At 36.5% G+C, this 14,805-nt stretch overlaps 1 protein-coding gene across 1 annotated transcript in view; it reads left to right on the top strand.

Annotated features, from left to right (window-relative positions):
- LOC107752725 (pleckstrin homology domain-containing family H member 1) overlaps positions 1–14,805 on the top strand; it is a 49,491-nt gene that overhangs the window by 16,746 nt on the left and 17,940 nt on the right. Inside the window, exons 3-17 of the mRNA XM_016568751.1 lie at positions 2,916–2,978; positions 3,415–3,564; positions 3,647–3,730; positions 3,826–3,907; positions 4,222–4,365; positions 5,283–6,079; positions 7,181–7,259; positions 8,820–8,911; positions 9,053–9,200; positions 9,431–9,567; positions 10,329–10,439; positions 10,544–10,630; positions 11,463–11,621; positions 13,512–13,592; positions 13,756–13,935. Of these exons, the coding sequence (XP_016424237.1) occupies positions 2,916–2,978; positions 3,415–3,564; positions 3,647–3,730; positions 3,826–3,907; positions 4,222–4,365; positions 5,283–6,079; positions 7,181–7,259; positions 8,820–8,911; positions 9,053–9,200; positions 9,431–9,567; positions 10,329–10,439; positions 10,544–10,630; positions 11,463–11,621; positions 13,512–13,592; positions 13,756–13,935 (2,394 nt within the window). The remainder of the gene's footprint in view (positions 1–2,915; positions 2,979–3,414; positions 3,565–3,646; positions 3,731–3,825; positions 3,908–4,221; positions 4,366–5,282; positions 6,080–7,180; positions 7,260–8,819; positions 8,912–9,052; positions 9,201–9,430; positions 9,568–10,328; positions 10,440–10,543; positions 10,631–11,462; positions 11,622–13,511; positions 13,593–13,755; positions 13,936–14,805) is intronic.

Genomic DNA, 14,805 nt, shown 5'->3' with positions numbered 1-14,805 from the left:
TTGTAAAATGAATAATTAATTTTTTCCTTCAGTTTTTTACCACCTAATTTTCATTTGTGTGAAATTAAATATGGTATCTAATCTGACTAAAGGCTATACTACTATCTTGAAATTCACTGCATCTGTCTGTGTGAGGCCAGTGGCTCAACACTCTCCACTCACCACCAGTAAACTTTACGACATAGTTGTTGAATAGCTCTTAATGCTCAGTGAATCATTGCTGAGTGGGTAAGGCTAACCTGAGGTCAGTGCTGAGCTTGGGTTGAGTGGACACTATTCCCATAGTAATGCAGATTGATGGAGTGTCAGCGAAAGCATGTCCTTGTTCATATTTGTCACCGTGTCGTCTATTCATTTCTGTACATTTGCTGACCCTTGGGTGAAGAGTCACACCTCCATACAATGACCCCACAGGCTCCTTTTTGGCCCCGACACTCAGAGAATGCTCACATGGAGTGGATGCCTCCTGGGAATCCCTGTACTTTTGGCTTGAGGAATGAGAAAGGGTGGAAAGAAAAAGGGAAAGAACAAAGAATTTTAAACAAAAGAAGTGCTCTGTCATACAGTGGGAATCCATTAGTATGCTTGTCCTCCTTTTTACTGGGTCAATGAGCTCATGAAACATTAAGCGCAAGGCATGTCATGGCCAGGAACTCTGTTTGTGTGAGTTCTAATAATCTTACGTTAATCTATATATTTGCAAAAGTGATTCTGTGTGAAGAGATATAATCCATGCATAGATGAGAACACCTTCCAACTGCCTTTTCCCCCTTCACCTCTTCTTTATCTTTCATTGAGTTTCATTCATTAGCAGTTAAATGTTGCATACTTGCATGAGAAGATTCTTTTACCAAGTTACCATCTTCACAACAGGAGCAAATACACATAATTTTTTTCTTTCTCTCATTTTAATGTAGATGAATCCAGGTTTTTCTAAATGCAGAAGTGTGCGCCTGCAGTTAGTAATTTGCATAAAGCACCCATAGACTGTATAAAAACATGGACGTAGTGTCCGTCACGTCACCCGTAGGTTTCCAAAGAGCGTTTTTGGAGCCTAAAGTAGGCGGAGACGGCCGTCGCCATCTTGGTAGCGCGTCACCGCGCGTCACTCCCGGATAATCGAAAATGGGCAAAGAGGCAGGAGCTGGTTGCTGAAACCACACCCACCTAGCTCGACGGTGGTGACAGCAGCGGCAATCCACCTGTCACTCAAGTGGCCACGCCCTTAATTATGCAGAACTTTAAGGCTTAATATAATTTAAACGGATGAGTTATAAAAAAATTCACCCCCCTCACAGTTGTCATGAAGGGCAAAATTAGCAATATAGACCAAAACCACTTTTTGTATCAGACTGTAAACATATTTTTTTCTGCTGTAAAGTTAGGCATTTTAACATGGGGAGTCTATGGGACTAACTCCCTTTTGGAGCCAGCCTCTAGCGGCCAGTCGATGAATTGCAGTTTTAGTCACTTCCGTGTTGGTTTCACGAGAGAGAGCGGAAGGTTGCCGCTTGAAAGCACCCCCAAATAATCTCCATATAAGAGATTTGCACACAGCCATTTGTCATTTGTCACTTTCTGCAAACGAATCACTGCACAAAACTAAACATCAAGCTGTAACATCATTTTTGTAACTTTGAAATAAGTAAAACTCATTAGAGTCAATTATTTATTCAGTTTCTTTAATAATATGTATGAAAACATTTAGAGTCATTTCAGTTTCTAAGGCCATTAGGAGTATGTGATTGTTGCATATATGTGGTTTTAGTTTTGAATTTTATTCCAGATTTAAAATAAAGAAAAGTGCAAACTAATTGAAGAATCACGATTTCTGCGTCACTTTAAGTCTCATTAGGATTGTCCTGGCCAAGCTTAAAATACTTCAAATGAAAACATATACATATAATATACGAATAAAATTGGATACAAAGCAACAAAACTGGAACTTAAACATGCAACGAAAAAAGAGAAAATAAACAAAACTAAATGAAAAACTAAATGAGAATGAAAACAGAAAAGACTAAATGAAAACCTAAACAAAACAAAACTAGAAACATAACAAACAAAAACAAAATAGAACCAACATAAAAACAACAAAAAAGATTAAATGACAAATTAAAGCAACAAAACTGGAACTTAAACATGCAACGAAAAAAGAGAAAATAAACAAAACTAAATGAAAAACTAAATGAGAATGAAAACAGAAAAGACTAAATGAAAACCTAAACAAAACAAAACTAGAAACATAACAAACAAAAACAAAATAGAACCAACATAAAAACAACAAAAAAGATTAAATGACAAATAAAATAAAATAAATAAAATAAATAAAAACAAAGCTAGAAACATCACAAAATGAAAACAAAATAGAAACAAAATTAAAACATAACAAAAAATAAAAAATAAACAATTACAAATTACACAACAGTACCCCATGTCCTAACCAGGTGTGATACTATAAATTGACAAGTAATAAATCACTTTTTTTATTTTATTATTTTAATTTTTTTGCCATGACAAGCAACAAGACATTTCACAGTATGTGCAGAAACATTACTTGCTGGAAACTTGTCCTAACTTCCCAACTTGAGTGGGGGTGGCTTGTTTACTAGGATGTGCCCTAACCTTTTCCCAGTGCTGTCAGGCCATCATGGTGGTCTTGTTGATGACCGCAGTGGATTGTGGCATGAGCGTGCCCAAACCCGCACCAGTACAACATGCCCTCAGTATTTAGTGCCAGATTATGATCAAAATCATTTAAGCATGACAGATAACGCCACTCAAAATCAGATATACGGTAGATTATTCTTATAGTTTATCATACATTCATAGTTTATATAACCATCTCACACACACACACATCCTAGCCTAAAAAGAATAATCCATGAATCTCTGTGTTTTGTTTATATGTATAGATGCAGGAGTTGGAACAGAGAGTGATTGAGGCCGACCAGCGGGCAGAGAACGCTGAAAAACAGGTATGGCTGTTGTACCACGATCCCTCCTTTTGTTTATTTTCCATAATTTACTGTATTTGGATAATTCTCTGGAAGTAGTAGCTATCCTATTTGCCAGAATTTTCATTGACAATTTATTAACAATATATAACTCATTCAGCTGCAGTGTGCCTTGTAATAAATCACACATTGGCTATTTTTTTTTCATTACAATGTAATTTTTTTAACACAGTTACTTTATTTGTTGCTGTTGAAGTTGCAAGGTTGAACGTATAGCCTTAGCTAGCAAATATTAGCACACCACACCATTTTATTTAAGGTCAATATTTTTGTCTAAAATTGTAGAATGCATTTTAAAAATTCATGTCATGGGAGCATAAATGACAACTCTTTCCTGAAAATTACAATCATAAAAACCACATTTATCTTGAGGATTTAACCAAGATTGCTATTGTAGGTCCACATTATGGAGGAGAAACTGAAGTCTGCAAACGTGCAGCCCAGTGAATCGGAAAACTCGTTGTACAGGCGTTATCAAGAGTTGAACAGTCAAATTCAGGAGAAAGACATGATCATAAAGAGACTCGAAGGACAGCTGGAGAAGCAGGTAAAGAGAAAAGACATCACAGAGAGGAAGAGATGGCCATGTTTGTTCATTAAACTCTCAAAACGGCCCTCTTTATCTGCAGAACTTGGTTCGAGCACAAGAGGCAAAGATAATTGAAGAAAAAGCTGCCAAAATCAAAGACTGGGTCACATTTAAGTTACGAGAGGTGAGTTGAAACATGGAAGTGCTGTGGATTAAAAAAAAAGCATTTGATGAAACAGAGCATGCCATTGATCTTTCTCATCTTTTTGTGTCTTGTAGATGGAAACAGAGAACCAGCAGTTGAAGAAGGCAAACCTGAAGCAGGCTGAGCAGATCCTCATACTGCAAGACAAGCTTCAGAGTAAACATAGTTTCTTTCCTGTTTTCTTTCCTTTTACCATTTGTTTTTGCTCATGTTTGTATATACAGTGGGTACGGAAAGTATTCAGACCCCCTTAAATTTTTCACTCTTTGTAAAAGGCGATTTTCTCAATATTTAGATTTTTTTGCACCCTCAGATCTCGGCCAAATATTGTCCAATCTTAACAAACCATATATCAATGGAAAGCGTATTTATCCAGCTTTCAGATGATGGATAAATCTCAATTTTAAAAAAGTGACCCTTATGACTGGTTTTGTGGTCCAGGGTCACATATCTCACTGTGTTTCTGTCAGCTCTTCTCGAGAGGCCCATGTCTCCAGCGGTGGATGCCCATCTGGTCCCCTCCAGCCCACTCCAGCCTCCCAGCTGCCCCGGGACACCGCCTGTCCAGGAGGAGGGTTGGAGATTGACAGGATCTCGCATAGCCAGCTCTACAGGTACATTGTCATTTTTTCAGGTTTACTCATGGAACATACGTAAAATAAAAAAAATAAAAAATGTTGACTTATAGTGTAAAACCAAATTTGACACTTTATTGTTTTTAAAATCCACTTATTAAGTTAGACATGGTTTCTTGTAGCAACCATTTTCTGCCCTCAGCTTTAACCAGGCTATTTAAATATTTATTGTACTCAGTTTTAGCAACAATGCCATGGCAATTATTTAATTGTTATTTAGTTTTTGCAGTTTGCATAAATTCCATAAAAAGATCAACTGTGTTGTTAGAGTATTCACATGGTACATCAAGATTTTATCAAAATAATTCTTAAATATAATTAGAATTAACAAAACATATTAGTGATGCACCACAATTATTAGTCAAAGATATTTTTGCTGAACAGATTTTACACATTTCTACTGTAGTATCATTTTTGGTTATTGTGAAGTGCGTCCACACTGATGACATGTTTACCTGTTGTAGTTTATTGTATGCTTATTAAACATCACTGTTCAATTAAGCATATTATTAATTATGTGTCAATGATTTTGGCCTGTCAAAATTATTTTGTCCAAAACCTTTTCTATTTCGGCCGCCTAAATTTTGGGGATCACTAAAGCATATAATCATAAAATATTAAATAATTTAAAAAAAAGACATGATTTAATTATTTTGAGCATTTAAATGGTCCATGTTGCACTTTTCGGGGGATCACTAAAACATATAATAATAAAAATATTAAAGAATTAAAAAATAATAATAATAAAAAATTACATAATTTAAAAATAAATTTATTAATTAAAATCATTTCTATTATTTTAAGCTTTTAAATGGTCCATGTTGCACTTTTTGAATGTTTCAGCTTTCATATTAATTTTTAACTGAATATGTGTTTATGTCTGTTGCAAATTGCAGATAGCAAAAGGAAAATCACGGAGTGTTGCGATTCCGCTTTTCATAGTGCATCTTTACTTCCCACATTACAAGACAAAGGAGACTCTCATAAGTCTAGTCAAGATGGTGTTGACAACACAATCTCAATAAAAGAGAGCGCAGAAGGGGCGGAGCCTTCTTTTGGAGTGGCACGTGAGAGAGCAGTGGGAGGAGCCTCAGACAGAGATCACTCTTCTGACGAACTCAACAGCAAATTTCGTTCCCAGTGTCTTCGCTCTTCTTCCTCATCCTCTTCCTCATCCTCCTCAGCGTATGAGACTCCTGGTCGGGGTGGCTTCGACACACCTACCCCCACTCCTAAAAGCCCTCCTCCTGTGTCCCTCTCACCCCCATTAGTATGCCTGCCTCTGTCATGCCCCTTCCCTCTGGCTTTACCCTTGGGCACCAGCATGACCCTGCCCAAAGTTCGCACCCCTCTAACCCCCCGTGACAGCATCCAGCTTGTGAAGAAACACCACAGTCAGCCGCAGCCCGGCATAGAGCGCCTCCATCAGGTCAACGTCAGTATTGATATCGGAAACTGCACCGCTCCATCCTACCACAGTCTGGTCCCCGGGACAGTTTCCACACATGGGCTAGAGGAGACGGACATTGATGAAGGGCCTCCAGAAAGCATGGAGGGTGGGGTGGAGGGGTCAGAGATGGAAGCCCAGCCCACTGATGGAGCCTTATTTGAGGGCTTGGCCAAGGAGTTTGAAATGATGGACCCAGAAGCTCTTAAACCACCTACACCACCTCTGCACCGATTTCCTTCTTGGGTAAGACGGGAAAGAATACTATGGCTTGGACCTCAAATTGTGTGGCTTGTTGAGGACAGATCTGCTATTACAAGTTAGCAAGTTGGTACAAGCACTGCTTGTAATGTAAATGAGCACCTGGTGCATTTCTACATTTTTAACATTATTAAACTTAGTTAAAATATAAAAACTAAATAATTCACCACATATATATATATATATATATATATATTACTTTTGACTGTTTTAAATGTAATAAAACTTTGATTATGACATATTTTAGTATACACTACCATTCAAAAGTTAGTGATTTGTAAAATTATTACTTTTATTTTGCCAGGGCATATTAAATTGTTTGAAATTTAAATTAAAGACATTAATAATGTTACTAAAGATGTAATGAATGCTGTACTTTTGAACTCTCTGTTCATCACAGAATCCTGAAAAAATGATCATGGTTTTCACAAAAAATAATATGCAGCACAACTGTTTTCAACATTGAGCGTAATAATGAATGTTTCTTGAGCTCCAAATCAGCATATTAGAATGATTTTTGAAGGATCATGTGACACTGAAGACTGAATGATGCTGAAAAAAGCTTTAAGAATAAACTACATTTTAAAATATATTAAAATGGAAAACAGTCATTTTTTAAATTGTAATAATATTTCACAATATTACTGTTTTTACTATATTTTTGATCAAATAAATTTAGATGAGACTTCAAAAACATTTTTACAAAATCTTACCGATCCCAAACTTTTGAGGGTAATTATCTTATACAACTATAATAGGTGTAATGAATATAATTAATATAATAGATAACTATTTCCTGATTAGTTTATGAATTAATGGTGCAATTAAGTCAAATTAAGTACCATTAAGTAAGTGTTAGTTCCAAACTAATTTGTAGATACTAAGCAGGTAGTGCAAGTTTTCAAAATGCTTGAGGTGAGCTTAACGTAACGTAAAAGAAAACTCAAAAAAAAAAAAACGCTCCAAATATTTAGCAACCACATAGCAACACCCTGGCAACCACCCATATCACCCTAGCACTATAGTAGCCAATTTTATATGATAAATCTATATCACTGTTTTCATGTTACTTGGTGTGTTTTTCAGGAGAGCCGGATCTATGCGGTAGCTAAATCAGGAATGAGAGTCTCAGAGGCCTGTCTTGGAGCTAAGACTATTGGGAGAGGTCAGTCAACCAATCAGTAACAATCACAGATCACTCAGTTTATGTCGGTCACCCGCACCTTGCTGGCATTTCGTGCAACTTACTGTTATAATGCCATATAAACAGATATTCTTGGATCTGTCAATTAGAAGTCAGGACTTGTTTGATGTCACTTCCTCTCACCTAAGGGGAACACACCTGTGCAGGTGTGATCTCCATTCATTCAAGCTTCTAAGAGGCTTTTAGAGGACGACTGGGTCTGTTAGTAGAGGGTGAGAATGGAAACCCTGCTTTTCAATCAGCCGTGATGAAAGGATAAAAGCGCTGTGTAATTATCTTAGCGAGTATTTCACATCTCTCCACCTCAACTCTACAGCAAAACTTACAAAAACTGTGCTCTATGCTGCAGTGAGACACAAGTCTGATCATATATTTACTTTGATACAAACTTACTACAACGTTTTGGAAGTGACGGCCACATTTAACTCTCCCACGGTGTTACCACTGAACATCGAGCGGTCGGCTGAAAAGTAGATTTTAGGTTGCAGATCCTGTGTAAAAATCTAAACCGGGTCACTTCAACCACAGATGCTGTTTTGGAGCAAAGTAATATTAGCGACCGGAAATTTTTACCTAACCATCATTGACAAGCACTGTGTTTTGTTTAAACTGCTGCTTTTAAAACGGCATGCCCTCTCTGGACCATAATGCATGGGCTGCACTTAAACAGAGAAGGGCTGATGGGAGCAACTATGGTGGAGAGAGACTGCTGTCACAATTTGCCAGTGAATTAATAAAGAAATTGATTAAGTGCTCTGAATAAAAGTGACACACATTTAGCTACAGTATGTACATGGCCATATAGAGTTGTGTTCTGGGAAATTTAAATGTCTAGATTTTTTGGTTCTTAACCTGTTAAAATTATAAAGGGTTGCTATAGTCATGGAAAACCTGGAAATATTAGGGAATTATAAAATTGGAATTTTCAGGCTTAAAAAATAATGCATTTTCTAGTCTTGCTCAGCTCAAAAAAATGCTTTTGTGAGTTGAAATTTTTATTGAATGATCCTTCAGTAATTATAAACAAGAAAATTACTGAAAATTAATTGGACATGAATGAAATTAATACAACCAGGATGCATTAAAGTAATCAAAAGTGACAGTAAATAAATACATTTTATTATGTAACAAAATATTTCTATTTCAAATAAATGCTGTTCAACCTTGTTTTCAACACTGATAATAAGACATTTCTTGAGCACTAAATCAGCACATCAGAATGATTTCTGATTTTTTGTATTTTTGATCAAGTAAATGTGGATTCCTTTCAAAAATATTTACATTTTGCAGACCCAAACTTTTGAATGGTAGAGTTTACTTGCTATAACAAAGAAAATGTAATTGAATAAAAAAATAAGTGAATTAAATGTACGAACACCATATTTGGCTATTTCACTGGTGTCTGTAAATGGAAAGGCCTTATGAAATTATATTGAAGTGCCCACCCAGGCCCTATGATTTTTTTTTACAACTTTGCAGACTTTATGCAAGTGCCCATGTGTTGTTCGTTTGCTTCTCCAGTATCCACCCAACCTCAGCACTCAACAACTGGCCCCTTCACCCACCTCATTTATAAGAACATCAGTGTGCCTGTGTACTCCACACTTAAAGGGGTAAGACTACATCATTAGTATGAGACTTAACTAATTCTAAGCTCACAAATGTGACATAACAAGGACTGAGAGAAATCTTTAAAATAGTACAAAATGTAGTGTCTTTCTCATCCTTCCCACAATGTGCCTCTGCTCTTTCAGAAAGCAACTCAGATCAGCAGTGTCCCTCTCCCTGATGATGACTCGGGTTCAGAAGACGACAGCAGCTCATTGGCCAGCCTGCACACATCCACATTGGTGCCAGATAAGAAGGGCAGTACCCCAGGCAGCCCCCGCGCTGTCAAAAGAGGTGAGGAAATCTGTCAAATAATACACTCTTAGGCTTTCAGAATCTTTTTATTTAACTTTTTTATGCAATAAACTAGTTTATTTAATTGTTTTGTAATAATACAAGTGTGTACATTTTGTTTTTAAAAAGAGAGAGAAAAAAAAACACTTACTCGAAATACTCGAAATATAAGATCCAGGTTCATCTCTTGGACATGTTTGGACATCTTGGACATGTCTTTTGTCCCGCAGGTGTGTCTATGTCCTCCATCAGTTCAGAGAGTGACTATGCCATTCCTCCGGATGCGTACTCACTGGACAGTGACTGCTCAGAGCCTGAGCACAAGGTGCAACGTACCTCGTCCTACTCATGCGAGAGTGTCGGACCGGTACGTTTCTGAGCTCCACATTTGAGCCGCCTTAATATTTGTCTTCTAATCTACATTACCATCCAAAAATCTAGAGTCTGTAAGATGTTTCAGCTATTACTCCAGTCTTCAGTGTCACATGACGTGATCCTTCAGAAATCATTCTAACATCCTTGTTTTGTTTTTGTTTTTATGGTCATCACAGTTGGAAACAGTTGTGCTGCTTAATAAACTGATACGTGTTTTGTTTCTCAGGATTTTTTTTGATGAATAGAAAGTTCAAAAGAATAGCAATTATTTGAAATAGAAATATTTTTACTAGAAAATAAAGATTTTTTTACTGTCTTTCGGTAACACTTTAGTATAGGGACCAATTCTCACATTAGCATGCCTGTTATTAACATATTGGCTGTTTATTTGTACTTATAAAGCACATATTCTACATGACCATATTCTACATCCCTAATCCTACCCAATACATAAACGTAAATACCTTCCTAACTATTAATAAGCAGCAAATTAGGAGTTTATAGAGGCAAAAGTCGTAGTTAATGGTTTGTTAATAACGAGAATGCCTATTTTTTTTTAGTACAGAGGTTCTTCAGATGATATTTGAAACTATTATTCAGTCTATTCTTACATTTTAGTATTAGTCCAAGGAGGTCTGTAATACTGGAGAAAGCTATCAGTTAGCATTCCCATTCACCTCAATCCTATCCACAGAGTTCGAAGTAAGACAGATTGTCCATGTTTAACGGCTTTGTATGTGCCTTTCGATATAGGAGACTCTAGAAAAGACGGGTTACTTGCTGAAAATGGGCAGTCAGGTGAAAGCTTGGAAGAGGCGCTGGTTCATTCTGAGGACCGGGGAGATCTTGTACTATAAGTCGCCGGTGAGTAGGCTTTTCCACAACTCCGCGGCGGTATTTGAGACGGTGTGAGAGGAGGAAGTTTAGAGTTACACTACTGATGATATCTGCCTTTGTTCTGCTCTCAGAGTGACGTGATCCGGAAACCTCAGGGCCAAATGGAGCTGAACTCTTCGTGTCATATAGCCCGCGGAGAGGGAGCTCAGACATTCCAGGTGAGAGACACACGCTGATACACCTAAACAGCCTTTAACAAATAAAACAGCCTGATATGGGTATCGCATGAGTTTCGCTTGCGTTTTGAGGGGATGTTCAGCTCTTAAGTGCTGTTATTATTGGGTTTTCAAAGGCGTAATAATAATAATAATGGAGAATTATGTATAATTTCCTTAGTCTTGAATCAGTGTAATCACAATTTGGGAGGAATTGAATATCATAATCATAAAATATCTTGCAGTATTTATTGTAGATCATCTGGACGTGTTTTACTGTTACCACATGACTTGGAAGTAATTCTGCAATACATTCCATCATGGTCGAGATGATTTAAAATCTTCACTCATAATGGCAAATTTTCAGTTACCTTATGGACGACACAGAGAAGACAGACTTATTAGTTTTTAGTATTTTATTTATATAATAATCATAAAATGTGTTGTTGAATTTATTGTGGGCCATCTGTTTTGCTGTTATTAACTGATTTGGAATAAATTCTACTGGACGTTGCATAATGGTAGAAATGATTTAGAATTTTTGTCTATTAAGAGTCCTAGTTATGTGCATGTAGTACAATATACCAGTTATGAGCCTCTTTATTTATTTCATTGATTTTTTGTTTTATTTTTTGTTTATGTAGACCAGATATTTTTTTATCTTAACATTTAAATTTTAATATCTGTTATCATCAGCCATAAAATTAAAATATTTATCTGCTTATCGGAATCAGACAGAATTTTAATACTAGTGCCATCATAGTCATTGAATGGTTAACCAGTTTTGTTGACTAAATCTCTGTCCATGTTTTTCTCATTTGCGTGTTGTTTCTAGTTAATTACAGAGAAGGGGACCTTTTACTTGGCTGCAGACTCCCCAAATATCCTGGAGGACTGGATCAGAGTTCTCCAAAATGTTCTCAAGGTCCAGGCCAGTGGACCAATTTCCATGGATAAAGAAGCTAAGCCCACGGTGCGAGGCTGGCTAACTAAGGTAAGAGCTCACAGGAGTGTTATTAAAGGAATAGTTCACCCCAAAATGAAAATGTTGACATAATTTACTCCTCCTCATGTCGTTCCAAACCTATATGAGTTTCTTTCATATGTTGAACACGAAAGAAGATATTTTGAAGAATTTTGAAGAACCAAACAGTTGTTGGTCTCCATTGACTTCCATAATAGGGAAAGAAATACTAAGTCAGTGGGGACCATCAACTGTTTGATTACCAACATTCTTCAAAATATCTTCTTTTATGTTCAGCATAAGAAAGAACCTCATACAGGTTTGGAATGTCATGAGGGTGACTAAATAACAACAACAAATTTCATTTTTGGGTGAACTATCCCTTTAAGGTGTGAGAATGATCCCGTCTCGCTTAGTCCAATGAATATTCGATTGGTTTTTAGTAGGGATGCACCGATGTATCAGCCGTCGATATTTATCTGCCGATTTTTCCTCAATTTACAACCATCGGCATATCGGCTATATAAGGAAAAAGGCCGATATAACAAACCGATGGTTTATTAATTAACTGCGTGAAGGCACTGAGCTGTATAATGTCTGTTGCATAATCCTAGCGCTGCTGTCTGCACTTTAATGCTAATCAAATAACAAAAGACAAAAGATCGCACACTATTTTTGACTAAATAACTTTTGTAACTTTCATAAGTATAGCGGACCTCATCTGAATGATGACCAAACTTTACTGATGTTTTATTAAGTTTATTTTTTACATTTGTTTACTTTATTTCTGTACCTGAAAACTGTTAAACCTACCTAAAAAGCACTGTTTATTTAATATGTATCTTTGTTCTGTTGTATTTATATAGGCCTGCTGAATGTTAAATGGATCCAATCCATGTTCATTAGAAATTATTTGATGATGCAGCAATAAAACTGCTAGTATAATTTAATGCAGGTGTTTTTGAACTTTGCTGATTTAAAACATAATCAAAATACTATCTATTTTGATGCCAAAATAAAGAAAGCGATTGAGAAAGTGACAAATATTGGTATCGGAATTGGAATCGGCGTTTTTGTTAAATGTGAGCCAAAATCATCACAATTAAAAGAACCAAAGACTTAAACTACTTCAGTCTGTGTGCACTGAATTTATTTAATACACGAGTTTCACAATTTGAGTTGAATTACTGAAATAAATGAACTTTTCCACGACATTCTAATTTATTGAAATGCACCTGTAAGTGTTTGTTAAAATCGGTATTGGTATCGGCCCCAAAAAATCCTATCGTGCATCCCTAGTTTTTAGTTTTACTCTTGAATAGGTATTAGCTTATGACGTTAGCCACAAACTAACACTAAAAAATGTATCTAGTCAAATCCACAGTATTTGAACATTGTATCTAGTCCAGCATGTCAGTGCATCTATTTTCATATCATAAAAGGAAGAGTTTTGACATGTATAAAACAATGATGTGATGACGATTAAAGAAGGAATGAGCAGGTGACAGTGAGGAGCGTGGGATGAGATTCCCGAATGGCTGGCACATGCTGGGACACAGCTGAGGTCATCAGGCCTGGAATGTATCTGATAGGGAGTCCTTGATCACAGGCTGTGTATGTGTGTGTTCGCCACATCTGAAGGGTTTTGATTGACAGTTCAGGATATAATTAATGTTTTTCTTTTTCTGTATGTGGCTGTGCTTGTGTATTGACATTCAGGATGTCTTGTCAAATGGGTGTGTTCATAATGGCATGATTTGTCTGTTTGAATGCATTTGATTTGACCATCCATTTTCAATTTGACGAATAAACTGGAATATATATTTAATATATTGAGCCTGTTTACACCTGGTATTAAGATCCTGTTTTGCTTCATCTTTCTCTCTCCATATTTTTGACGATGTCTTTATTTTACTACAGGTGAAACATGGTCATTCAAAGCTTGTGTGGTGTGCTTTGATTGGGAAAGTCTTCTACTACTACCGAAACCAGGATGACAAGGTGGATATCTTTAGCTTAATTCAATTCAAAGTGATTTTAGTTTCCATGAAAGTTCATGTGTGTATTTAAAATGTTAAAATAAAAAGTATATATTCAGGTAATTTGTAAATTAATTTATGTTTAAGATGCTATTGTGCTGAGATCAAATATGTGTTTGTGGCAGTTCCCACTGGGTCAGCTACGTGTTCGGGAAGCACGGGTGGAAGAAGTGGACAGGTCATGTGACTCTGATGAGGATTATGAAGCAGGTGGGCGGGGCTTCCTCTCCTCTCACTTCACTTTAGTGGTTCATCCCAAAGAGCAAAGCCCCACCTACCTGCTTGTCGGCACTAAACAAGAAAAGGTACCACTTACACCGCAAACACAATCTGAATTTTGCCTAGCATTTACCTAAATGCTGCTTTTTGTTTATTATAATACAATATGTTAAATACTTTATTCATATGCAAATCCGTTCTCCATGAAGGTATGTGATTATCAGTGTTGTTAAGCACAACACTTTGCTATTGCACTTTGCTCAACTTGTCAACAAAATAACATCAATAAAACCAGAAACCGTTATATACACTAGCTTTCGGACCGAGCGTTTTGATTGAACGAACATTTCTTGGTCCTATGCCCAATTCCACAGAATATATAAATACAGATAAATACATTTAGACCACTTAACTTAATGATTGCTATTGGGATGTGAAGAGACTTTCAACCAGCATAACAAAAAATGTTTATGAAGACAATCACCTATTGCACCTTTAATATCAATTAGCTGCCAAACAGCATTTCTGATTTTTCATCTAATATCATATAACATCTAATATATTATTTCAAATTTATTTAAATTAACAAAAATGACTTTAAAGGGATACTCCATCCCAAAATGAAAATTTTGTCATTAATCACTTACCCCCATGTCGTTCCAAACCTGTAAAAGCTTAGTTCGTCTTCAGAACACAATTTTAAGATATTTTGGATGAAAACGCTCTTCTGTGTCAGCCGCGCTGCACGGATGCGCTGTTTTCGTTCAAATCAAAACGTAAATACACGTAGAAAACGTATCCTTGTGTCGCGGCTGACACAGAATAGCGTACGCTGCCTGCGTTCAGTGGATATTCTCCAAAATGGTGCTACGGTGATGTGGAGAGACACAGAGGAGACAAATTTTTGAATAAAGTCGTTATTTTAGTTTTCTTCGCGTACAAAAAGTATTCTCGTC

This window comes from Sinocyclocheilus rhinocerous, unplaced genomic scaffold (assembly GCF_001515625.1).
Source record: "Sinocyclocheilus rhinocerous isolate Xijiao unplaced genomic scaffold, SAMN03320098_v1.1 scaffold61, whole genome shotgun sequence".
Taxonomy (NCBI): Eukaryota; Metazoa; Chordata; class Actinopteri; order Cypriniformes; family Cyprinidae; genus Sinocyclocheilus; species Sinocyclocheilus rhinocerous.
This window is presented reverse-complemented; position numbering and strand designations above follow the sequence as displayed.